Genomic DNA, 24,631 nt, shown 5'->3' with positions numbered 1-24,631 from the left:
AATGCAAGACCAAATGAAGCATACATAGGTAACATAAGAATAGGTGATTGTTTATTTTTAATAATTAACTGTTAAGAAAATTACCTATGTGCATGTGAGTATTACAGGGTGGTCTCATAGGATTTGAAAATGATTGGCCTCATCTCTAGACATCATATGCTTAGATAAGGGAATTGCTTGTTTTTAGATTAGGACAACAGTAAGGTTTATATATAGCTGGAAAATTATTGTCCAGGTTATTCATTACCAAATCATGAAACAAAGGCATGCCGTACTGAACCAAAGTTTTTTCTGAAAGTAGCTTGCAAAATGCACTTTGCAAGATTTCTGATATTGTAACCGCATAAAACATCATTGTCATATAAAAGTGCAAAGCATATTACAAAACATTTTATTTCAACCAATAAATAATCTCTACGACGTGTAGAAGCTTCAATGAATCAGACAATAACCAAATTTATGATTGTGGGGTTTTCAGGACTGGAGTCGTCTCGCCATTTTATTTTTGTTATGTTGCTCTTAGTGTACTTTCTCATTATTTCTGGCAATATAACGATAGTTCTTGTGATCTGGGGCGATCCACAGCTTCATACCCCCATGTACACGTTTGCTGGAATGCTGTCTTTTCTGGATATATGTTACACTGCTGTAACTATTCCTCAAATGTTGGTGATATTTTGGATCGGAAAGGTATACATTGCAATCTCTAGCTGTCTGCTACAAATGTATTTTTTTCACTCTTTGGGGATTACTGAGAATTATCTTCTGACCGTGATGGCTTATGATCGATTCCTAGCCATTTGTAATCCTCTACGATATACTACCATTATGACTTCTAGGTGGTGTAAGTTTCTAGTCTTCTGTTGCTGGCTCTGTGGCTTTTTGAGTCCAGTGACCAAACTGGTATTAGTATCTTTTTTGCCATTTTGTGGATCTAATGCAATACACCATCTTTTTTGTGATTTGTCTCCACTACTACATGTGGCTTGTGCAGACACATCACGCAATGTCATTGCTGATTTTATTATAAACTCATGTATTATTTTACTGACAACTATGTTTATTGCCTTGACTTACATCAAAATCCTGATAACAGTCTTGAATATGAACGCAGCAGGACGCAAAAAGGCATTTTCAACCTGTGCTGCCCATCTGTCTGTGGTGCTGATATTTTTTGGAAGTGTAGCATTTATGTATATTAGGCCCCAAAAAATCTATGCACCAGCATATGATCAACTAGTGACCATTAATTATACAGTTCTGACACCCCTGTTAAATCCACTGGTGTATAGTCTAAGGAATAAGACAATTAAAAGGGCACTTAAAAAGTGTCTTCAGATCAACCTTAGAATTAAAAAAATTTGATCTCTTCAATGTAATTAGTCTGAATTCAGAACCCTTGAAAGATATTTGCAAATGTATTCGTTTGATCCTCAGCGTGATTAAAAACAGTGGGGGAGATTTACTAAAATTGGTGCACACAGAACATGGTGCAGCTGTACATAGTCACCAATCAGCTTCTAACTTCAGCTTGTTCAAATATGATTGGTTATTATACGCAATTGCACCAGATTCTGTGTAAATCTCCTCAAATGTATCCACCACAGTTAAAGTAAAACTTGACAGTATTGGAAATTTTTGTCAGTAGTACATTGCAGAGATGGGGCTATTCACAGTCAATACACTAATGCAAAGTATTAAAATACACTTATACATACAAATTGGGTGAAAAAAATATCTAAGTGATAAATATTGATCACCAGTTCTGAAGGGTTGTGTGCCACCCAGGTTAAAAAATTCCAGGTATGGCATTTTTTACTTAGTTATATCTAGTCCAGCTTGAACCAATAAACCATAGCTGTGGGATCCTTTTGTAAGCTGGAAATCACTGAAGCAGACGCCAGTACCAGAGTACTCCCCTCTAGCTTCCAGGTCTTATGTTGCCCTGCTGCATTCTAAACACAGGAGGTTGGCTGCTCGGCATAGGCGCTGATCATTGAATCCTTTGTGTCGCCTCCACGTTTCTCCACCTCGTCCAAACAGAGAATACATTACATTCATTGAGAAAATGCAAAACATTCTCTGAATGTTGCCTGTGCCAAGTGGCTGACCTCATGTGTTCACAATGCATCAGGGAAGCTGCTTAGCACATAACCTGTAAGCAAGTGGAGATCACTGGAGTAGTGTTTACTACTGTTTCCAGCATTTAGAGGGGTCTCACAGGTATGGTATATACATAATTACATTGGTCCAAAGATGGACCAATGTAGCTATGTAAAAAAAGCCTTACCTGGTTTGACAGACTGCCTGGCACCTCGCTTGGGTGCCTCTGCCAAGAAACCACTTCCTCCACTCTGGAACCAGGAACCAGGTATTATAGCTGAGCATTGCACCCAAGAACTAGACAACTCTAGCTTTGGTGCAAACTGGAACTGATTTTATTGTAAATTCACACAGAATATATACCACACAAAATGATCACATTATCCTAAACAATGCAATCAATAAACGGTAATATCATTACTTCTAGTGAACAGCTAACATAAACACATAAACATCCCACAATAATATAGTAACTAGGTAAAATGGACAAAATACTAGCAGACAGACAGAAACAATAGGTAACTCAATTGACAATGGGGATTCACACCTAGGAGGCACACAATGGGGAATTATACAGTGAGAGCAGAACACTTTAATAAAAAGATTACACATAGCAGCAGGAGACCCCATCATCAGGTTGTTTTAATGTTGGTTTGGGCACATAGGCCCCAGATCTGTATCCAGGTCCTAGGTTCCCAGAGTCTGTGTGTTTTCGAGGAGACATGGATCCAAATCTGAAGCAAAACTACTGAAAAGGTACCCCAGACATATACATCTCAAAGAACAGAGCCCCCTCAACAATCAGGACCCATTGTCAGTAGGCAAGAGGCTACTCTGAAGTCCCCTTCAAAAGCCCTTGTGCCAGTTGTGTCTGTCACACCTAGAAGTTTGTACACAGATCATAACAGATTACTTGTTCTGCACCTTTTCCATTTAGTAAATGTCCTACAACATTTTCACAGAAAGATGTTCTGTGATTGGAGGAGGGCAGATTGTGACCTTCATCGGCACCTTCTCCATTCACAGATTGACTTGCACCCTGTGAAGAAGAATGTGAGTTGTTGAGATGTTTTTTTAAAAGGAGGAGGTAAAGAGCAAGTAACCCACTATCATATGTAAACTTCAGTTGGAAGTGTATACATTTAAACTCCAGGCATTCGGTGGTCACTATATTGTATTTGGGGAATAAAATTAATTTTCGGTCTTAGCTAGTGGACTGAAGGAAAAAAAAAAAAACTGACTCCTCCATCCATACAAATGAGGTCGATGGAGAAATCCCTCTACTCTGGGACAATGTATTCTGACAGTGGGATCCTTCACTATGATGTTTGCTTCAAAGCACAGCGAATGGCAAGATAAAGGTAAAAGATTCTAGTTGCAAAGTTACAGTATCTCACAAAAGTGAGTACACCCCTCACATTTTTGTAAATATTTTATTATATCTTTTCATGTGACAACACTGAAAAAATGACACTTTGCTACAATGTAAAGTAGTGAGTGTACAGCTTGTATAACAGTATAAAATGTGCTGTCCCCTCAAAATAACTCAACACACCGCCATTAATATCTAAACCGCTGGCAACAAAAGTGAGTACACCCCTAATTAAAAATGTCCGAATTGGGCCCAATTAGCCATTTTCCCTCCCCAGTGTCATGTGACTTATTAGTGTTGCAAGGTCTCAGGTGTGAATGGGGAGCAGGTGTGTTAAATTTGGTGCTATTGCTCACATTCTCTCATACCGGTCACTGGAAGTTTAACATGGCATCTCTTGTAAAGAACTCTCTAATGATCTGAAAAAAAGAATTGTTGCTCTACATAAAGATGGCATAGGCTATAAGAAGATTGCCAAGACCCTGAAATTGAGCTGCAGCATGGTGGCCAAGACTATACAGCAGTTTAACAGGACAGGTTCCTCTCAGAACAGGCCTCGCCATGGTCGACCAAAGAAGTTGAGTGCACATGCTCAGCGTCATATCCAGAGGTTGTCTTTAGGAAATAGACCTATGAGTGCTGCCAGCATTGCTGCAGAGGTTGAAGGGGAGGGGGGGTCAGCCTGTCAGTGCTTAGACCGTAGGCCGCACACTGCATCAAATTGGTCTGCATGGCATCCCAGTAGGAAGCCTCTTCTAAAGATGCAAAAGAAAGCTTGCAAACAGTTTGCTGAAGACAAGCAAACTAAGGACATGGATTACTGGATCCATGTCCTGTGGTCTGATGAGACCAAGATAAACTTATTTGGTTCAGATTTTGTCAAGCGTGTGTGGCGGCAACCAGGTGAGGAGTACAAAGACAAGTGTGTCTTGCCTACAATCAAGCATGGTGGTGGGTGTGTTATGGTCTGGGGCTGCATGAGTGCTGTTGGCACTGGGGAGCTACAGTTCATTGAGGAAACCATGAATGCAAACATGTAATGTGACATACTAAAGCAAAGCATGATCCCCTCCCTTCAGAGACGGGGCTGCAGGGCAGTATTCCAACATGATAACGACCCCAAACAAACCTCCAAGACAACCACTGCCTTGCTAGAGAAGCTGAGGGTAAAGGTGATGGACTGATCAAGCATGTCTCCAGACCTAAACCCTATTGAGCATCTGTGGGTCATCCTCAAACGGAAGGTGGAGGAGCACAAGGTCTCCAACATCCACCAGCTCCGTGATGTTGTCATTGAGAAGTGGAAGAGGACTCCAGTGGCAACCTGTGAAGCTCTGGTGAACTCCATGCCCAAGAGGGTTAAGGCAGTGCTGGAAAATAATGGTGGCCACACAAAATATTGACACTTCGGACCCAATTTGGACATTTTAACTTAGGGGTGTACTCACTTTTATTGCCAGGGGTTTAGACATTAATGGCTGTGTGTTGAGTTATTTTGAGGGGACAGCAAATTTACACTGTTATACAAGCTGTACACTCACTACTTTACATTGTAGCAAAGTGTCATTTCTTCAGTGTTGTCACATGAAAAGATATCATAAAATATTTACAAAAATGTGAGGGGTGTACTCACTTTTGTGAGATACTGTAATTGGGATCTCTGGAACAATAGAAAAAGCTATGGAGTTTGCATGTATAGTTATCGTTTAAGGCATTTGCATTAATATGATCAGGACTTTGTATGATTCTTCAGGGTCAGGGGCATAGTCTGTGGTTATCAAAAATGTCTGCTAATAACCCAACGCTCTTTAGTGTGGTTTGTACTATGTTTGTCCTGTCCTCCCCAGACCAGTTTGTCAAAAGAAGCAATCAGGACTTTCACAGAGGCACTCCACCTAGGTGAAAACTCCACAAAGGTGTGATGTCCCTCTGTAGGGATCTGTTTTGACCCCTATGAATCTTCGGGTCCTTTTATGGGAAATGGATGTGTGTTTGTGTGTGTAAAATTTTGCAACACTGATCATATGTAACCATTTCAAGCCTGGACTCTTTCACCCCCTTACAGTCCAGGCCATTTTTCAGCTTTCAGTGCTGTCCCAATTGGAATGACAATTACTAATATGACAATGCAACACTGTACCCAGATTAACACTCCATTATTTTTTGAGAAAGATAGATCTTTCTTTTGGTTGTATTTATTCACCATTGGGTTATTTATTTCTTGCTCTATAATGGAAAAAATATCAAACTTTTAGAAAAAATAACTTTTTTTTTGTTTCTGTTAAAACAATATGTAGATAAATAATCTTCCTTCATAAATTTAGGCCAAAATATATTCTGCTACATTTCTTTGGCGGAAAAAGAATAGGTGTATATTATTTAGTCTGTGTATAGGTTTAGAGTCCACAAATTATGGTATATATATTTGAAAATGGATCAATCCTGATGTACTTACTGCCTATCTCATTTATTGAGGCCAATTAAACGCCAGTACAGTACAAATACCCCTAAAATTACTCCTTTTTTGAAAGTTGAAAGAACAAGGTATTTAGTAAGATACATGAGTTTTTTTAATTTGTAATTTTTTGTCACAAATTTTGGGAAAATTAAGGAATTACATATTTTTTCATAAAGTTGCCATTAACAAGTTATTTCTCACACACAGTATAGGCATACTTAGCATTACACCCTAAAAAACTTTCTTCTACTGCTACTGTGGGAGACTTTTTCACAACCTAGTGGTGTAGTGGTTAGCACTTTCACCTAGCAGCAAGAGGGTCACTGGTTCAAATCCCAACCACAACACTACCTGTCTGGAGTTTGCATGTTCTCCCTGTGCCTGCGTGGGTTTGGGCACTCCGGTTTCCTCCCACACTCCAAAGACATGCTGGTAGGTTAAATGGATCCTGTATAAAATTGGCCCTACTATGTATGTATGAATGTGAGTTAGGGACCTTAGATTGTACGCTCATTGAGGGCAGGGACTGATGTGAAAGTGTAATGTATATGTAAAGCGCTGCGTAAATTGACAGCGCTATATAAGTACCGGAAATAAATACAAATAAAATAAACCTAGGTGCATACAGGAGCCAAAAATCCAAGGAGCACCTTTGCACTTTTGAGAAGCATAAATTAAAGAGGAGCTTAAGCCCCCCCCAAAAATAAAAAATAAAAGTCAGCAGCACTTACCTGTCCAGGAACCCAGTGGTTTCCTCACCCGAGCCCATTCTTCAATCAGCTATCCGGTGCTGGATACATCTTGACCAAGGGAATCCGGCTGTGAAGCCTTGCAGTTTGACGGACAGTTTCCTACTGTTCATGCATAAAGCGTGCTGCGCTTTGTGAATGGGCTGGCTGCAGGGGAAAGAGGACTTCTGGCTCAGTACCCACTCTCACCCAAAAGGTGCCACATTTCTTGAGTCCCTGAAATGCCAGGACAGTGTGAAACACCCACAAAATAAAAATGTTAATTTTTTTGAAATTTTTGAAAAGGGCATATTCATCCATATAAGAACATCTTTGATTAATCCAGCTTTTCATTCTGATTTTACACCCAGAATACTATCACCTAACAGTACACAACACTGACAGCTTAATACATACTTGAACCCCTCTGTATATTGGTCCACCAAACCATGAATTATTATTTTTTTTTTTGTGAAGAGCTTATAGTGTAGCTAAAAATCGTTTTAAATCTGATAACAGTTCATCATATAAGATAAAACATATTTAACAAAGAAATCAAAGTAATAGAAAGTTCTAAATATCAAATGCAAATTACAATTTTACAAAGAATGTTTTTTCTTGTACATAGATAAAACTGGGAATGCACTAAAATTTCTCGATTCAAAGAACTCCCAGAAATCTGGGCCTTATGCATAAGTGTCTGACAGAAAATTTGGCCAATAACAAATTTGATAATTATTTTATTCATCCATATTATATAAAATGCATTAAAAGGGGAGTTGAATTGGTTCCTGTATAGGCTTCTATAGAGATATTATATGGGAGTGTGCCATATAATGAAACAATGAACTCCACACTTTATTTAGGGCGAAGTACTACTGTGACCAAGTGGTTAAGAAGAGATATAAGATGCTTGGTCACAATCTAATCAACAAAGCTCACCAACCCATCATTAGATTGAGTAGATGCATTGATCATGATCAGGTCCAGAAACCATGTCATCAATATGTATCATGAAATAAAAGCATGTGTTGAAAATCTAGATGATGAATATCAATGAAGGTAGCTAATCTTTAATGAGAATGAGGCCATTTTGTTATTGAATCAACAACCAATGGTTCCTGTTAAATCTGTAGAGCAGAAAGATATGGAGTTCAAATGCTAACATTATTTTGCTGTGATAGTGGGATAGTTAAGAGGAGGGAATGGTGAATGGAGACAATTTGACTGCATAGACTATTGTAATCTCATGCCAGTGATTCACCTAATATTAACTAAAATGAAAAAGATGCATGTTTGAGAGAAAGAATATTCTCAGTATCATGTTGAGAACTGTAGCAGGGGTTTTAATTTTTGCTTACAACAACTTGTAATATCAATTGCTTAATTTCCTTTCCAACAATGATCACAAGAGGGAGCCATACCCCTCTAAATCCTACTTACTGCTCAAGTGTATATTGTATATGTATATTGTAAGGGATTAGCTCGGTGGCGGGTGTGGATGACCCCTTTGGGGGTGCGTTTTCACAGAGAGATAGCCGAGCAGAGGTTTGAAAACAAGACTGATTTATTCATGCAATTTACTTAACACAATTGCAAGCATCAAAACAGCCAAAATAAAATAAAAGACAAAATAAATCCTTGCCTCTGTGGGCGGCTACCTTCTCACAGCTGGAACCTACCTAAGAAGTCTTTCCAACCTACTGTTGGGCCGACACTGCTGATCTTACAGCAGACACTCAAATGTCCATTTGTTTGCTTTTCACACAGCACAAACATTGTCCATTGAACATGTCCCTTTGTTTTCTTTCACACAGCACATGTTCATTTATAACAGGATCCTTTACTCTTCAGATTCTTCACATTGAACACAGTTCATTTAACAGGTCCCTTTACTCTTCACACTCTTCACATGGAACACTTTGTCTTCTCACCTTTGAGACGTCTTCACTCGTGGTTACCCTCCTTAGCTTCACATCGCTGTAGGGGGTCTTCTCCCATGCTCACCAGCTTGTCGGGAGGCACACATCCGACTGTCCCCCTCTCCCAGCCCACACGGCGACAGGCGGCAGCAGTCCTTCTCCCATGCCCACACGGCGTCGGGAGGTACACGTATGTCTGTCCTCCTCTCCCAGCCTACACGGCGACAGGAGGCAGCACTCAATAGATTTTCTCTGGACAAATTATAGAGTCCTTGATCTCCTCATTCTGAACAGCTGAATGGTTTTCAACTTCCTGCTGGCTCTCTCTGCAGCCAACACCCTATAGTATCAGTGAACTTTCAAAGCAGGTGGGAATGTGTCTCCTCTCAGTGACTACATTCCCAGATTTACCTGACTTCCTGTCACATACCCCCCCCTCTTGTTTCAACCCTAGGGTTGGGACACATATTTCCAGGCACGCATGTGTCAGGCACTGCTGACTCACTGATAAGCCTCCTATTATCCTCAAGCTTCCGGATGAAACTGTTTTGTCATCTTCATTGACAGATTTCTCATAAATGCCACACAGTTTGTCTCTCATCTCATATACACATTCTTCAACTGCATTTTTGGCATCATTTTGCTCCTTCTCGTTTCTGTCATCTTCATTGACAGCTTTCTCATAAATGTCAGACAGCTTGTCTCTCATAACCGTCTGTCCAATCCACCATGGAGGACCGTGATCCATAGGCAACTCAATTGGGCTAGTCTTAATGTCTTCAACATTCTTAAGACGCCTCTCTCTGCAATCCATAAATGTTTTCCACAAAACTTTGAGAACCTTTGCTTCACTAAGCTTTGTTCCAAGTAGGGACTCTTGACATCCCTCTGTGACTTGAGTTGCCTCTCCATACATCTGTACACAATCATTGACTTTTTGTTGTAAAAGGGAATGATCTTCCTTCTTGAGCTTTGCTTGCTCTAAGATGCTGTGCAGAGGATTTTCCAATTGAGACAACAGGCTGTCACACATTTCTTCAAAGTGACCCCTGTTCCTTTTCCCAGAGATATCAATATCATTCACCAAACATTTCATATTCATAGGCAGATCGGAAGCATTTGCACTCATCAACTTCTTAAACTTTTCGCCCTCCTGAGCGAGTCGCAGTAAAGGCCTACTATTTGATTTGATATTCAGTTTATATTTCTTGCCAAACTCTTCACAGAAGTAGTCAACCAGAACATCATCAACTTTCCTTACACCAACATAGGGGTTAAAGGCAACAACACAGTTGAACCCAGCGATCTGGGTGGTATCCATTATAGACCTCCTCTCTGCATCAGTGAAGAAGCATGGAACTGCAACACATTCTTTTACAGGTTTCTTCAATGCACTTTCTGCTGAACTATTTGACCGCTCAAGGTCACCTAGTTCTTTTTCTCTATCTGAATTCCACATGGAATGCATCTCAAGATCACGATCAAACTTCTGCCACCCGTCTTTCACCAGTTCCATTTTGGAAACACTCCCTGAAAGGCACTTATTCATTTGCTTCACGTTTTCACCAACAGCCTTAGTTTTCTCCACTAGGTTTTCAGCCTGAACTGAGAAATCACCACATTTCTTACTCAGCTCCTTTGTTTGCTGAAGCTCTAATGATACATTTTCCAATGCTTGAAGTTTTTGAAGGAACGGTTTATTCCAAAGGGGTGATTCAAGCCACATGTCATCACATTTCTGAGGCTCACTCAGGACAGACCCCAAAACACTGATCCTTTTAAAAACTGCATCAGGCACACTATCCCCTCTTTGGGACAGATCCTCTGTTGCCTGGAATTCCTCTTCCAGTTCCTGCAACGGAATCTTCATCTCTTCTACTTGCTGTTCTAAGGCTCGCTTAGACTTTTCTAGCTCCTGAACTCTTTTCACAACATCATCCTTGGAGCTGACCAATTCTTCCATTTCTGTACGCAGCTGTTTGTTAACACTTTCTAGTTAAGCCTTACACTCTAGAGCTTCCTCCAAAGAGCGAGCCAAGAACAGGGCTTTGCTCTCGTTATCACGCACCTCCGTTTCTGCACGGGCGCGTTCTTCTGCATATTTTGCAGACACAGTCTTCTCTTCACCAAGCATCTGATCAAACTTCTTTTTCACATCTTCAACACACTGTAATGAACCAACGCTTTCTTCCATGCGTTTTTTCATATCCGCTATCTGAGCTTGCAATGTTGCGACTTGCTCTGATAGGTTTTTCTTTGCTTCCGCCTCCTTTTTTAATTGTTCCAGGAAGCCATTTTTCTCATCTTCCATTTGTTTGAGCTTTGTGCTAAAACTCAGCCTTTGACACCTCTCTTCCTGTAAGAGTTCCTGCGTGTCTTGCAGCTGCGATTCCAAGATAGAAAAATCTTCCGCAATTTCTCTAGATTTGCTGTCTGCTTGAGAAAGCTGATTTGTAACATTGTCCAACTCAACCTGCAGTCGGTTTGCCTTCTCTGACAGCTTAGCACACAATCGGTCACCTTCTGACACCTTGACTTGCGATTCCAGAAGCTGTGCCTCTACTTTTTCCCTCTTATGTTCACAATCTTCTTTTCCCTGCATAAGAGCCTTCACCTCATTGGCTAGCATCTGGGAATAAGAATGTAATTCTGCCACACAGGCTTCTTTCTCCTTTAACTGCTGCTGGACACGTTGGGCTTCCCCTTTCCAACTTTCACAGTCCGCACGCCATTCATTTACCACATTGCTTAAAGTAGTGAGCTCATACACAGTACTCAGTAATTTAGCCTCTCTTTCACTTTTCTCTTTGTCGTTGAGAGACAATGTCGCTTTCAGAGCAACATTCTGTTCCTGCGACTCCTGCAGGTCTATTTTTGTAACTTCCAAACACTGAAGACTTTTTTCCAGCTGATTACGCAACTCCAACATATCAGCCATACTTTGCTTCTGCAAAGTCTGAATTTCACTTTCCTTTTCCATGAGGATGGTATCTTTCTCCATTATAGTCTCTCTGCGTTTTTGCAACTCGACCAAAAGAAGAGCAGTGGATTCTTCCCACTGTAACACATGAGACTTGAGTAGTTCATTCATTTCCTGCAAGTTTCTATGCTCCATTTTAAGCAATTCCAAGGCTTGTTCCTTTTCTTCCATTTTCCGTTGCAAGGCATCCAACTCAGCCCTGCACACATACTCGGTTTCTTCCAAACCGATGGCCTCCATTGGCTGCTGGCGTCTCTGTTTCCAGCCTGCCATGCTCTCTTGGTGAGCCTTTTGCTGAGCTGCAAAGCTCCGCTGAAAATCCGCATTTGCCTGCTGTTGAGCTGCATTTGCTTGCTGTTGAGCTGCATTTGATATAATCAGATGTTTCAACATCTCCTCCATTTTGAGTTTACTTTTCATCTGAGCACACTGCGTCTCCATAGCAGTTTCATCAGTGTTGCTAGGGACAACAACCTTCCTCTTTAGTAGACTCTCTTTAGGCATGGATGGGGCTGGTTCAGACGGTAACATCCCCTCCATCCATAGAATCCGGTCTCTCATTTCATCTATCTTTGCATTTTTCAGGCGTTTGGACCGCCCCATCTTCAATAACTCCACAAACAAATTTTTCACAGTCCAGCAAACAATTTTCAGACCACTGTCTCTTCAACACATGTAGTTTTTCTCTCTCTTGCAGGATCTCTTTTCCTGCGCACACAGTTTGTGCAGTCACTTGCACCAGACACAACAAAGTTCATCAAAAAATTTTGAGACCGCTGTCTCTTTAAAACACTTTTTTTTTTTTTTTTTCTGTCAGGATCTTCTCTCCTGCACACATAGATTGTGCAATCTCATGCACCAGATAAAGTTCATCAAACATTTGCACTTCCTTGCAGGGATCTCTGCTTATGCCCACTGCATACCTCCACCATATGTGAGGGATTAGCTCGGTGGCGGGTGTGGATGACCCCTTTGGGGGTGCGTTTTCACAGAGAGATAGCCGAGCAGAGGTTTGAAAACAAGACTGATTTATTCATGCAATTTACTTAACACAATTGCAAGCATCAAAACAGCCAAAATAAAATAAAAGACAAAATAAATCCTTGCCTCTGTGGGCGGCTACCTTCTCACAGCTGGAACCTACCTAAGAAGTCTTTCCAACCTACTGTTGGGCCGACACTGCTGATCTTACAGCAGACACTCAAATGTCCATTTGTTTGCTTTTCACACAGCACAAACATTGTCCATTGAACATGTCCCTTTGTTTTCTTTCACACAGCACATGTTCATTTATAACAGGATCCTTTACTCTTCAGATTCTTCACATTGAACACAGTTCATTTAACAGGTCCCTTTACTCTTCACACTCTTCACATGGAACACTTTGTCTTCTCACCTTTGAGACGTCTTCACTCGTGGTTACCCTCCTTAGCTTCACATCGCTGTAGGGGGTCTTCTCCCATGCTCACCAGCTTGTCGGGAGGCACACATCCGACTGTCCCCCTCTCCCAGCCCACACGGCGACAGGCGGCAGCAGTCCTTCTCCCATGCCCACACGGCGTCGGGAGGTACACGTATGTCTGTCCTCCTCTCCCAGCCTACATGGCGACAGGAGGCAGCACTCAATAGATTTTCTCTGGACAAATTATAGAGTCCTTGATCTCCTCATTCTGAACAGCTGAATGGTTTTCAACTTCCTGCTGGCTCTCTCTGCAGCCAACACCCTATAGTATCAGTGAACTTTCAAAGCAGGTGGGAATGTGTCTCCTCTCAGTGACTACATTCCCAGATTTACCTGACTTCCTGTCACAATATATATATACACAGTATATACATATATATATATATATACACTGCCTAGCCAAAAAAAAAAGTTGCCACCTGGAATTAACTAAGCATCTAGCTAAACTAAGCTTGCAGTAACTCTCCTATTGGATAGTTACTGCATGTGCCCAAAGAATGAGGTCAGCTGACTACCTGAATATACTGAATGACCAGGTTATTCCATTCCATCAATGGGTTTTTTCTTCCCTGATGGCCTGGGCATATTCCAAGATAACAATGCCAGGATTCATCGGGCTCAAATTGTGAAACAGTGGTTTAGGGAGCATGAGACATAATTTTCACACATGGATTGGCCACCCTACAATACCCCATTGGGAATCTTTGGGATGTGCTGGAGAAGGCTTTGCGCAGCGGTCCGACTCTCCCATCATCAATACAAGATCTTAGTGAAAAATGAATGCAACGCTCGACAGAAAAAATCTTGTGACATTGCAGAAGCTTACCGAAACAATGCCACAGCGAATGTGTGCCGTAATCAAAGCCAACAAAATATTAGAGTGTGTGACCTTTTTTTTTTTGGTGGCACCTTTTTTTTTGGCCAGGCAGTGTGTGTATATATATATATATATATATATATATATATATATATATATATATATATATATATATATATATATACATATATACACAGTATCTCACAAAAGTGAGTACACCTCATATTTGTAAATATTTTATTATATCTTTTCATGTGACAACACTGAAAAAAATTACACTTTGCTACAATGTAAAGTAGTGAGTGTACAGATGGTATAAGGCTCCATTCACACTACCGCGACTTGTCAGGCGACTTGCCAGCCTGACAAGTCGCGGTCCGTCGCGGTCCATTGACTGCTACAGGACCCGTTCTAATAGGAGCGACACAAGTCGCTCCGACTTAGAAAAAGGGTCCTGTACTACTTCGGGGCGACCTCGGAGCGACTTGCATAGACATTCATTATATGAAGTCCGTGCAAGTCGCGCCGAAGTCGCGGTGCAGGGGACTTCACAGGTCGCCCCAAAGTCGTGCAGGAGTCGTGCCGCTTCAGTGTGAATGCGGTCTAACAGTGTAAATTTGCTGTCCCCTCAAAATAACTCAACACAGCCATTAATGTTCAAACCGCTGGCAACAAAAGTGAGTATACCCCTAAGTGAAAATATCATAATTGGGCCCAATAAACTATTTTCCCTCCCTGGTGTCATGTGACTCATTAGTGTTACAAGGTTGCAGGTGTGTTAAATTTGGTTTTATTGCTGTCACTCTCTCATACTGGTCACTGGAAGTTCAACATGGCACCTCATGGCAAAGAACTATCTGAGGATCTGAAAAAAAGAATTGTTGCTCTACATAAATGGCCTAGGCTATAAGAAGAATTTCCAAGACCCTGAAACTGAGCTGCAGCGCGGTGGCCTAGACCATACAGCGGTTTAACAGGACAGGATCCACTCAGAACAGGCTCCGCCTTGTGAAATACTGTGTATGTGTGTGTGTATATATATATATATATATATAAACACACACACACATATATATATATATATATATATATATATACAGTATATATATATATATATATATATATATATATATATATATATATATATATATATATATATATATATATATACATACATACACATACATACATTTTTTTATTTTGTTTTAATGTAGTGTCTGTATATAAGAACTTGCCACAATTTTTGTATTGGTAGCCCACATTCATCTTTTACCTGCATTATTCTCTGATATTTCTATAACTGGCTGGCAATTGCTGCAAAGGGTCTAATGGTAGTAAATATTAATGGTACTGGTCAAATCTGCAGCAAATGTGGTCAGTAGTGTGTTTATAGGAATGTATTGGAAATCATAGAATGCAGATTACACACACACGTAAACAGGCATACTAAAAATTGTATCTTTAAAGTAAGTAATATATATACATTACAAAAAAATAAACAATGTCAATTTTTTTAATTGTTTGCCATTTAGAACAAAGCATGCTGCAAAAAGTGTCAGTGCTCAATTTAGTTCACTGCAGGACCTGGAAAGTGGAAACTAACCCTTTCTAATGTGATCTGATAGTAGAATTAAAGTGCTTGTTACCCCAACATTTCATATACCTGATATGTGCCTGCTGTACCATGTACTTGTAGGAGAAATTATCCTGTTCCCTTTGTATTGCTTCCTTTGTGTGAAATCCCTGGTGTTCCTGCCAGTTCCTCTGCTAACTGACAAGAGAACACACTGTGGTCCGTTCTCTAGCTGTGCTGGGAACTCAACCTGCTCGCCTCCAATGATCAGACTTGTCCTGACACACTCTCCCTGCACAGCCATTCACTGGGAAGCTCAGAGTGCTGTTGCTTCTCCTCCCCCAGCTCTTATGCAGCTGAGACCAGAGGGAATGTGATCACTAATAAAAAATGAAAAAAAAAGTATTTATAATTTATAAAATATACAATGTCTTGCCTTTCATTTCTATTTTAAACTGAATTGTTTTTTTTTTTTTTTTTCTTTGCAAGGTGATCATTTACAATCACTTTAAATGAGAAAGTGGGGGATTCTGCTATTCATAACATTATCATCTGGTATAAATCCTCACCACAGGAAAAAAAAGTTTATGGAAAAGGTCACCTTTAAACTATTTTGAGGATGGTCTGCAGATCATAATCCTTAGTTTTCAGCATAAGTCCTTTTGGTGGGGAGAATAAGTCAAGTCAAAAACTAACTAACGTTAAACCTGCACTTTGCCACAATCTAAGACTATTCTATCTAACCCTGTAAAGCAAAAATCACTGTACTTACCTTTTCTACACCAATCTGGTCCGGTCCCAAGCTGATCTATCAGCGGCGGGTTCAGCGCGGAGGCGGGTGCAGGAGAGGCACTCCACAACGGAAGCCCCATAGTAAGTCTATGGGTGACGTCACTTCCCATTCATTTCACAGCCGTTGTCGGTCCTCTCCTGCACAGCTTCTGTCGCAGGAGACCGGACCGGATCAGGGGGAGAGAAGGTAAGTACAGTGATTTTTGCTTTTACAGGGTTCGATAGAATAGTCTTAGATTGTGGCAAAGAGCAGGTTTAGCGTAAGTTTTTGACTGGACTGATCCTATAATATTTGGATGTAGGAGTGTGAGATCCCAGCGCTGTCTGTGCTCTACTCAATGTGTGTGGTAACCAAACAATCCAAGAAAAACATAAAATATATATAAATGTAACCATCCAATTCTATGAAATTTTGGGTGATGGTGTATATCCCCGACTTTACCTACTATGGGTAAGGTTCAATTTCATATATGAAAAACTGTTTAACAGTGCCGATAATACATCCATAGACAAAGAAATCACAATAGTATGAATATAAAATAAGTTTATAAAGTGCTGTATATCTCCTGTGCCAAGGTAGGTTTAAAAGTACAATCCGTGCAATAACATATAATGGCAATGATGAAGGTGCTGTGCTCCCCTCCCTCTTGTGCCTTCTCTCACCGACTCCCATAAAGTTGATTGCCTGTAGTGAAAATCCTAGGTGTTTCCTAGGCAGCCACCCTAATGGGCCATACACACTATAAGATTTTCTGAAGACTTTTTCCTTTAGATTTACCAAAACCATATAATATGAGGTCAAACCTAAACACTTTCAATTTCTATGCAATCTGGCAGGCCCTTGCACTACATAGAAAAGTGTGTATGGCCCTTTAGCCAAAAGCATTGTCAGCCTGTGAATAGGGTAGTGATAGATGGGGTAGCTAGTGGTAGTTTTAGGCCTCTTGCACACTGCAGCTTAAGGGCTCTTTCACACGGGCTTTCCGTATGTCCGCAAATCATCCTATTTTTTTGCGGATGATTTGCGGACATAATGTAAGTCTATGGCATTGCGGATGTCAGCGGAATACCATCCGCTGACATCCGATTTTCTTCCTTTCAGTTCTGTTCCGTTTTTTCGAACGGAACAGAACCCTATTTTTGTTCCGTTTAAAAAACGGAAAGGAAGGAAAATCGGATGTCAGCGGTGTCATCCGCTGACACCCGCAATCCCCATAGACTTACATTATGTCCGCATATCATCCGCAAACGGATGGGATGATATGCGGACCTATGGAGCGGATGACAGAAATGTCATCCGCTCCGTGAAAAAAAAAAAAAAAAAAAAAGGACCGCAGTGGACCTTTCACACGGAAAGCCCGTGTGAAAGAGCCCTAAAAAAGCTCAGTACAGCTTTTTTTTTTCTGAGCTAAAATACAGCCCATTCATTATAATGTGCCTATGCACACAGGCGTGTAAATGAGCGCAGTGCATTCTTCAGTAAGAACAAAATAGAAAAATCTACATTTTTGGGCAGTAATTTACTCCTCTCGCCTGCAAATGCGTGCAAATATGCGCGAATGCGCACAAATGTACGCAAATGACCATTTACAAAATGCACAAAACAAGAACATGAGAATATGTTTCCGCAAATGCATATGCGTGAAATTACGTGAAAATACATGAAAAAAAATGGATGAAAAAGTAGATGCTCAAACAGGAGTATCGTGTGCAAAAGGTCTTAAGGCCCGTACACACGTACCGATCGTCGGCATACAAACGTCGGTGGACGAAGGATCTGTCGATTGTACGCGTGTTAGTATGGTGCCTCCGACAGATGTCTGCGCACAATCCGCGGACAAAAGTCTTTCTTGCAAACATGAAAATTTTTGTATGCCGACACCAGAACGGACGATTGTTCGCCTGTCAGTACACAATTCGGCCGACACACAGCTACAAATCCCAACACGCATGATCAAACCAAATGAGTTCCCGGAAGAATTTTCTCTAGTAAACTCAACATTTTATTCAGAAAGAACTTTCGGCTCGCGGAAGTCCAAGAAATAGGTGAAATGCGGAGCACATGCTCATCTTGATAAATGTGAGAAGAAGGAAGATGCTGCTCATAATGCCATACTTTTCTAATAAAAAGGCATGTGTTCTGTTATGATGAAGATAATGTTTGTCTATTCTATCTGTTCTATCAAATTTTATAATTAAATAATTTGAACTCTTTACCATTATTTTTGTATTTTCACACCAAAGATCTAACTATTGATATGACCCTTTATTCTTGTATGAATTAATGTCTAAAACATATTTTTCAGGTTATGCACAATATTAAACATGTTAACAAATTCAGATAGGCCATTTTTTATTTTCATTTTCTTTATTTTTTGGATCTCAGCAAAAAAAAACCAAAGCAAACATCAATACTTTCCGTATAATAAACTAAACATAAAAAAGGTCCATTTGGACAAAATTAAAATAGAAACTGGCAAACAGGGGTAAAATAAATAATAGGGGGTTACAAAAATTAAAGTTGCTGGTAACTGTAATCAGGTTGCCATGAGGGCAGGTTTGGATCCTGCTGGCCATATTGCCACTGGCCATGTGGCATTTGGCGAGGTGGTGGGTGTTGTGGAGGTGGAGGTGGAGGTGGAGGGCACGGGTGCTCCTGGCATGCATGGCTGTGCTCAGTAAGTATGCCGTTTTCAGCCTTTTGCAGCACATCAAGAATAATTTTTCTGGCATACTGACACTGCCTGAGGTCCACCTTATCCAAAATTTTTGCCGTCATGTTGCCGAAGGACTCATTGGCCTCCGGTTTCCGACGTAGGGCTATGGTGGCCTCCTGGATAAATTCATCGGTTATGTCATCCACGTGCTTCCTCTTTTGCCTCCGTTTGGCAGGAGGAGGTGGTGGTGGAAATAGTTCCACAGGCTCCTCAGGCTCCGCAGGCTCCCCAGGCTCCTGGCTGCAACCTGGCTCCTCCTCAGTGACACTTCCCTGTTGATGAAATGAACAATTGATTAGAATGTTATAGTGTATATAAAAATGCATGTTTGTTATATTATTGTGAACAAATAGCAGACTTTACATACAGTGGCGTATCTAGGGTCTCCAGTGCCCTTGTTGAGGAGCTGTATTTGGCAACAACCCCCCCCCCCCCCCCAAGATCAATGTAAAACTGTAAACCACCCCCCAAAAAAAAAAATAAAGGGCATTAAAAGTTTCTAATTTGCCCCTTGTTTGCCCAGTGTAGAGCTCTCTAGTGGGCAATCATTGTCTCAGGTGTGAAAAAGAAAGAGAGGGTTGAGAGATAGAGAGAGGGAGAGAAAGAGGGGGTGTGAGAGAGAGAGGAGGGGGTTGCAGAGAGAGAGGGGCCTGAACTTGCAGAGGGCTTGATGTAGGGCATTGAGGGTGAAGCAGTGCAGGGAAACAGGAATAAGGAAGCCACCTGCCTTGCTGACCCAGAGTGAGAGACCAGAGATATGGAAGCAAGGATGGATGTATCATTTGCAGGAGCTGTTAGTTTTGTATTAAAAAAGGTTGAGCCAGAGGAATGCTGAGGCTACAGCAGTGTTTGTTAGGACCAGAGGTGTGCTGGGGATGCAGCAGTGTTTGTAAGACCAGAGGTGTGCTGGGGATGCAGTGAGAGGCAGTCTCAGTCTCCTGGTCTTTTGGCTCAGCTGCTCTCAATGTTTTACACCTGCATGAAGCAGCTCTCAATGTTTTACACCTGCATGAATCCGCCTGCAAACTGGGGGTTCTGGGGTGTGCAGGCTGAGTGGATTGTTAAAATAAACAATAAAACAGTGCCAATGTTTTTGTGACCCACCCCCCTTGGCCTGCGCCCCTGGCGGTTGCCTGTCATGCCAACCCCTTGCTATGCCCGTTTACATAAAGGGTCAATTATGGTTTAGCTTATAATTTTGTTACATGATTACATTTTAGCAGACAAATATATTGTGAAATGCCATACCTGAGTAAAACTCTCCTCCAGGAAATCCTCATCCTGGCTTGGATCAACCGACACTGAGCCCTCTGCCGAAGTAGAAGGCAGTGTTGAAATTGACGGCCTGGATTCCATGGTGTCTGTGTCATGGTCTTACCTTCTTGCTGTTCTCCTTCGTTTGACATGTGCTGGCGGCCATCTTGGTTTCTGGGTTTCTTGTAGCCTCCCACCCTGCGGCTCCTCCTTCCCACTGGGAGGAGCTGGATGCCTAGCTCATATATATAGGAGGTCTGTGGCTTCAGTTCCCTGCTTGGTCCTCCTGTGTTCACATGCTACTAAGACTGCTGCTACTTCTGGTTCCTGTTCCTGGCTTCGTCTGACTACCCTGTTGGTTCCTGATCCTGGCTTCGTCTGACTACCCTGTTGGTTCCTGATCCTGGCTTCGTCTGACTACCCTGCTGGTTCCTGACCCCTGGCTTCGCAAAGACTCTGCATCGGTTTCGCCATCCGTTTGGACTTTTGCTTTATAGCTTGTTTTTCAATAAAGCTGTCTTATTTTCACTTATCTGTTGTTTTACGTCTGGTTCATGGTTCCGTGACATTAGGACCAAGCCATGAATTCTGACGGTACAGGGCCATCCTCGCTACCCACGCTGGTTGCCAGACTTGATCAGCAGGATCACCTGTTGGGTCGGTTCGCCGTGGCATTGCAAACCCTGCTTGAACGCACGGTACCACAGGCCACGAATTCTGACGGTACAGGGCCATCCTCACTACCCACGCTGGTTGCCAGACTTGATCAGCAGGATCACCTGTTGGGTCAGTTCGCCGTGGCGTTGCAAACCCTGCTTGAACGCACGGTTCATTTCGCTCCCGTTGCCGATGGGTCGGTTGTCGCTCCTGGGTCCGCTCCTACTGCCACTCCGGTTGTTGCGCCAGAGTCTACCCCGACACCTGTTGTTGCGCCCGCGGTGTTTCGGGGTATGTCCGGTTCTGCCCCCCTTCCACAGCGCTTTGGGGGAGAGCCAACTCAGTGCCGAGGTTTCCTTAACCAGGTGGGCATTTATTTCGAGTTGCTGCCACATGCCTTTCCTACTGAGAGATCAAAGGTGGGCTTCTTAATCTCGCTGCTCTCGGACAAGGCCTTGGCCTGGGCCAGCCCTTTATGGGAGAACAACAATCCGGTGGTTGCCGAGTTTTCCGGTTTTGTTGCTTCTCTTCGGAAGGTATTCGATGTGCCGGCTCGTGCTGCCTCTGCTGCGAAGCTCCTTATGTCCATCAGACAGGGTTCACGATCCGTAGCTGAATACGCCATTGAGTTTCGTACCCTGGCAGCAGAGGTGGGCTGGAATAATGAGGCTCTGGTCGCTGCTTTCTCTCATGGTCTCTCGGATGCCTTGAAGGATGAGGTTGCAGCTAAGGACCTACCAGTGGAGCTCGAGTCTCTTATTTCTTTCCTGATTTTGATTGACACCAGACTCAGGGAGAGACCTTCCTTTAAGGAGAGTCTGCGGAGGCCTCCTAACAGATTGGCGCCTACCTTTGTTGTCCCACCCGTGCCTCCCTCTCCTCCCACGCCTCCTGGGGATGACTTGTCTGGGGGTGAACCCATGCAGCTGGGGTTTGCTCGCCTGTCCGAGGGGGAGAGGGTACTCCGGAGACGCGAGGGCCGATGCATGTACTGTGGTCTCGGTGGGCATTTTCGGTTGGCATGTCCGAACCGTCCAGGGAAACGCTCGCACCTGAGATCCTGTCGGGGGCAGATCTTGGGTGGAGTCTCCTCGTCCCCGGTTTCCCGTGTTGACAAACCACTGATCACTGTTGTCCTTTCCTGGGTCGGGGGCTCGGTGACGACCCAGGCGTTGGTGGACTCTGGTGCTGGTGGTTTGTTCATTGATAGTGTGTTCGCTGCCGCCAATTCCATTCCTCTGCAGGCTCGAGGTTCTGCTCTGGCTCTTGAGGCGATAGACGGCAGACCCCTTCTGCCGCCACACGTGACTCATGAGACCCTTCCAGTGGGGTTAGCCATTGGTGCCGTCCACAGAGAGTCGGTCTGCTTCCAGGTTATTTCGTCTCCACACTACTCGGTGGTCTTGGGGTACCCCTGGCTCCAGAAGCATAATCCGATTTTCGATTGGAGATCGGCCGAGATCCTCTCGTGGTCACCGCAGTGTGGGACTAGTTGCATCCATGGGCCTGTCAAGTTGCTGTGTACTTCCTCGGACTCTCTGTTGCCCCCTGAATACGAGGAGTACCGGGATGTATTCGATAAGGTGCGCGCGGTTGCCCTACCTCCGCACCGCCCATACGATTGTGCCATCGAGTTACAATCTGGTGCCGTTCCTCCTCGTGGCAAAGTCTATCCACTGTCGGTAGCGGAGAATGAGGCCATGGAGGAGTACGTGAGGGAGGCGCTTTCACGTGGACACATTCGCAAATCCTCGTCCCCGGCAGGGGCTGGATTTTTCTTTGTGAAAAAGAAGGGCGGTGAGTTGAGGCCTTGCATCGATTACAGGGGTCTCAATCGCATCACGATCAAGAACGCTTACCCGATACCCTTGATTTCCGAGCTGTTCGATCGCCTTAAAGGGGCCACGGTCTTTACCAAACTCGACCTGAGGGCGGCATATAACCTCGTAAGGATCAAGGCGGGCGATGAGTGGAAGACCGCGTTTAACACCAGGACCGGTCATTATGAATCCTTGGTTATGCCCTTTGGGCTGTGCAATGCGCCCGCAGTCTTTCAGGAATTCATCAACGATGTTTTCCGTGACCTGTTGCAGCAGTGTGTGGTGGTCTACCTGGATGACATCTTGGTTTATTCTGAGTCCATGGAGACCCACATTCTGGATGTCAAACGAGTGTTGCAACGGTTACGAGAGAACAAGCTGTTCGGTAAGCTTGAGAAATGCGAATTTCACCGATCCCAGGTAACCTTCTTAGGTTACATCATTTCCGCTGAGGGGTTCTCCATGGATCCTGAGAAGGTTTCGGCTGTCTTACAGTGGCCCCAGCCCAGTGGTCTTTGCTCCCTGCAGCGCTTTTTGGGCTTCGCCAATTATTATCGGAAGTTCATCAGGGACTTTTCCATGCTAGCCAAGCCTCTCACGGATCTGACCAGGAAGGGCAGTAATTCCCAGGTCTGGCCGCCCGAGGCCATCCGAGCTTTTGAGGCTCTAAAGTCCGCCTTTGTGTCGGCTCCGATTCTGTCGCATCCCAACCCTGGGTTGCCCTTTGTCCTAGAGGTGGACGCGTCTGAGACGGGAGTAGGCGCCCTTCTGTCTCAGCGTAGAACACCAGAGGGTCCTCTGCTTCCTTGTGGGTTTTACTCCCGGAAACTGTCTTCCGCGGAGTGCAACTACCAGATTGGTGACAGGGAGTTATTGGCCATCGTGCAGGCTCTTAAAGAATGGAGGCACTTGCTCGAGGGTTCGGTGGTTCCGGTCCTCATCCTGACGGACCACAAGAACCTGACCTACCTCTCTGAGGCCAAGAGATTGACACCACGTCAGGCCAGATGGGCTCTGTTCTTGTCACGTTTTAATTACGTGGTCTCCTACCTACCCGGTTCCAAGAACATCAGGGCTGATGCCTTATCACGGCAGTACTCCGACCTGTCCAGGGAGGAGTCGATTCCGACTTCGGTCATACTTCCGAATCAGATCCTGGCTGCCATTCGCACCAGCCTGACCTCTCCCCTGGGTGAGCAGATTTTGGCGGCTCAATCTGGTGCTCCCTCTGGGAGACCCAACGGCAGATGTTTTGTGCCTGAGGAGTTGCGCACTCGGTTGTTGCGAACCTACCATAACTCCAAGACCGCGGGGCATCCTGGAAAGAATCAGCTGTCCTGGGCTGTTTCACGTCTGTTCTGGTGGCCTTCCCTACGTTCCGACATCGCCGCATATGTAGCGGCATGCTCCGTTTGTGCCCAGAGTAAGTCCCCTCGGCACCTTCCGTTGGGCCTTCTGCAACCCTTAGCCACCGGGGAGCGCCCATGGTCACACCTGGGGATGGATTTCATTGTGGACCTCCCTGCATCCCGAGGCCATACGGTCATTCTCATGATTGTGGATCGGTTTTCCAAAATGTGTCACTGTGTTCCTCTCAAGAAGTTACCCTCTGCACAGGAGTTGGCCACGATTTTTGCCAGGGAGGTCTTCCGGTTGCACGGTTTGCCCAAGGAGATTGTGTCGGATCGGGGGAGTCAGTTTGTGTCCAGGTTCTGGCGCGCCTTTTGCTCCCAGTTGGGGATTCATCTCTCCTTCTCCTCGGCCTACCACCCTCAGTCCAATGGGGCCGCAGAACGATCCAATCAGGCCTTGGAGCAATTCCTTCGTTGCTATGTCTCCGATCACCAAGACAATTGGGTTGACCTCCTGCCTTGGGCTGAGTTTGCCAGGAACACGGCGGTGAACTCTTCCTCTGGGACGTCTCCCTTCATGGCCAACTATGGGTTCCAACCTGCCGTGTTACCGGAGGTATTCTC

At 43.6% G+C, this 24,631-nt stretch overlaps 1 protein-coding gene across 1 annotated transcript; it reads left to right on the top strand.

The window, feature by feature from the left end:
• Nucleotides 1-435: 435 nt before the first annotated feature.
• LOC309554551 (olfactory receptor 6N1-like) lies at nt 436-1,365 on the top strand (the record flags this gene model as incomplete). Its single annotated transcript, XM_082256291.1, has 1 exon — nt 436-1,365. One exon carries the CDS (start codon nt 436-438, stop codon nt 1,363-1,365), a length of 930 nt encoding a protein of 309 aa, XP_082112417.1.
• Nucleotides 1,366-24,631: the final 23,266 nt, after the last annotated feature.

Source organism: Pelophylax lessonae (assembly GCF_965119305.1).
Source record: "Pelophylax lessonae genome assembly, chromosome: 4".
Lineage (NCBI taxonomy): Eukaryota > Metazoa > Chordata > Amphibia > Anura > Ranidae > Pelophylax > Pelophylax lessonae.
This window is presented reverse-complemented; position numbering and strand designations above follow the sequence as displayed.